Source organism: Buceros rhinoceros, unplaced genomic scaffold, assembly GCF_000710305.1.
Source record: "Buceros rhinoceros silvestris isolate BGI_N320 unplaced genomic scaffold, ASM71030v1 scaffold28101, whole genome shotgun sequence".
In the NCBI taxonomy this organism is placed as follows: domain Eukaryota; kingdom Metazoa; phylum Chordata; class Aves; order Bucerotiformes; family Bucerotidae; genus Buceros; species Buceros rhinoceros.
Genome location: NW_010395269.1, coordinates 7,511 through 10,279, shown reverse-complemented (window position 1 = coordinate 10,279; position 2,769 = coordinate 7,511). Strand labels below are relative to the sequence as shown.

Genomic DNA, 2,769 nt, shown 5'->3' with positions numbered 1-2,769 from the left:
GTCCTAGCCCTACACGCCTTTGTAAAAAGGCCCTCTCCAGCTTTCTTGGATTTGGGAGACCAAGCTATGTGCAACAGCAGAGCTCCCCCAGGTCAAGAAAAAGTGAGCCCAAAGGATGTCCCCAAAGAGCCCAACCACAAAGGAAAACACATCCCTCGCCCAAGGAGAACCTGGCAGCTGATCTGCAGCCTCTCCCATGCAAGTCCCCCAGTGACCTGCCTTTTCCCCACGGTGCGGGGGTACTGGCAGAGCGGGAACTGTCATGGTGACTCTGCAGGCCCTGGACCCGGGCAAAGGGATGGGGAAAGGCAATCGAAAGAGGTGAGCAGAAATGGGATGGGCAGGTTCCATGCCACAGAAATGGGGTGGGCAGGACAGGGCAAGTTCAATGTTGGTCAGCCCGGTGATGGCCTCACCTCGCCTGTCCCCACTGCCCAGCTTGCCACTGTACTCATGCTACAGCAGGACTCGGTGCCTGGTCCCACCCTCCAGCCAGGGGACCACACAGGGACAAGGAAGCAGAGGAACCTACCTGCTGCCTCATGTCCTCTGCTCCAGGCTGGTTTCTGCTGCTGTTGTCTCTTCCCAACTCATCAGGCTGTTCGTGCAGGCTCAGACTCCCATGAATATCTGACACTTCATCTGCCGACCCCAGTCCGGTCTCCTCCAGGCAGATGCTGGCTCCTTCCTGCACCAGCTCTCCTGGGATGCTGGGACTCGACCCTCCCAGCACCCGATGGCTCAGGAGCTTCCGCTGGCGGCTGGAGCTCCCGGGAGCGGTGCCAGCATCCTGCAGCGAGCCCACCGTGCCGGACCCTTTGCCCGACCGTCGGCTGTTGCGAGTGCTGGAGCTGGCTGGTGTGTTCAGGGCTGGGGTGGTGGAGTGGCTCTGCTCCCCACCTTTGCCACTCTGGGCACCCTTCTGGATGGTTCCATTCTGCAGGCCACCCGTGGGGACAGTCCCATTGCGAGCCCGCTCCCACTGGCGCCGGTCGCTGCTGTGCTCCAGCTCCTCCGTGCTCGGCTCCTGGCTGCCCTCAGGCAGGGGACCATCCTGCTGCTCGTGGAAAGTGGGTTTCTTCCCAATATGTGTGACACGGAACCTGGAATGGGGGCAGGACAGATCAAAATCCCTTCCCTCCTCTCCACCAGCTGTATTTCCAGCTTGTCGGCACCTCCAGCCTCAGATCTCCTCTCTTTGTCATTGATGGTGCTGATCTCAGACCCGTTCAACACCACCGACCTCTGCTCTGGCCGTGTTCCTACTGGCTTAACCCCATTTTCCCCTTCAATTTTAACAAAACAAATAGAAAGATGAAAAGGTCGCCCCAGATGTTGGCTGGTGCAGACCTCCCCAGCCTGTCCTCCCTGCAAGAAGATGGATTGTAGCTCTTGGAAATGCTCTGCGGTGCAGCAGGGACGAACAGGACCTTGTACGGAAACTCAGGTGTTGATTGAGAAGGTGAAGTGAAAACCCAGTGAGGCCATGCAGAGGTGTGTGGACATTGTGCCCAGTGACTAACTGCGGAACAAGAGCCAGAGCTTTTGGCAGACAATCTGTCCTAAGTGAGAGCAGGGTCAGGTTTTCAGCAGAATGAGCTATATTTGGCTCCCCCTATACTTTGGGGATCAAAGGCAGGACGATTTGTTTGGCTAAAATCTGCCAGAGCCCATTTTGCACCATCCCCTGGAGTGATGGATGCTGCCTAGGTGGTTCACCAAGATTCCACCGGGTACCAGATAACAGCTTAGAGCTCCAGGGGGGGCAGGAGAACAGCTGCAGAGGTTGGTTCGACCCCTCAAAGGGTGTGTTTCTAATCAGAGGTGATGCAATATTGCGCGTGAGGAGAAGAGAGAAGGTGGGGATCTACTGTAACTTTGGGATTTGTGAGGGATGACACATAGGCAAAGCCTGAAAGTCTGAATTCCAGTGAGCTGGTTATGACTAACGGTGTGACTCCTCTTCGTAAGTGATGCAAGCCGCTGCCGGACCAGCAGGAAATCTCTTCCATGGTGAGCTGGTGTCCACCCGCCAAAGAATGCTGATCCCACTACAGAGATCTCATGCAGCCTGTGAGTCAACCAGCAACTGCTCTCTGCGTGCTCGAGTCAGACAAGAAGAAGCTTAAGGTGGCCCTGACACTGATGATGGTCTGCTGCCAGTCAGCATCAGGGCAAAATACAATTTCAGCAGCAAAAGTCAAGCACCACTGAGGTTGAAAGAAGAACAAGACCTGAAGGTCAAGCACATGGCAGTACAGCCACTCTGAAGGAAGAAGCTGAGAAGAAAGGTCCTAGAGATAAGAACAGATGCCAAATGAGATGCCAGAGATGAAGGACACCATTGCCAGACTGAGGACCACGCGGTCTGTGGGCAGTACAGACCCCTCAGCTCTGCAGTCGGAAATGCTGCTCGCGATTGGAAGGGTAAAGAAGAGAAATATTCCCCTGAAGATACCCCCAGAACTGCTCAGGTCAGGCCGAGCAGCAGCAAACGTGACCGTTCTGGTCTGTCCAGCTATTTGGAGACAAGGCACCAGCACTGCGATTCGGGAAGACCAGAGAACGTTCCAGTCCTGCGGAGGGACAGGGAGGAGGCGTGAGTGGCAGGATCTTTTATGGGTAATGTCATTGAGCAATGTCAGCCTGGAAGAGTCGGAACGGATTGAAAGGAGCAGGCAGGCTTCGGACTGGAGAGGGCACAAGAGGTAACGTAATCAGCCTCTGGACAGCGAGGGGAAAGGCAGGAGAGGCTGGCTGGCTGCTGAG

The 2,769-nt window shown here is 55.8% G+C and overlaps 1 protein-coding gene across 1 annotated transcript in view; it reads right to left on the bottom strand.

Moving 5' to 3' along the window:
* Positions 1-2,769, bottom strand: part of RELL2 (RELT-like 2) — a 10,269-nt gene that overhangs the window by 1,567 nt on the left and 5,933 nt on the right. Inside the window, exon 6 of the mRNA XM_010145500.1 lies at positions 533-1,103. Coding sequence (XP_010143802.1) covers positions 533-1,103 — 571 coding nt within the window. The remainder of the gene's footprint in view (positions 1-532; positions 1,104-2,769) is intronic.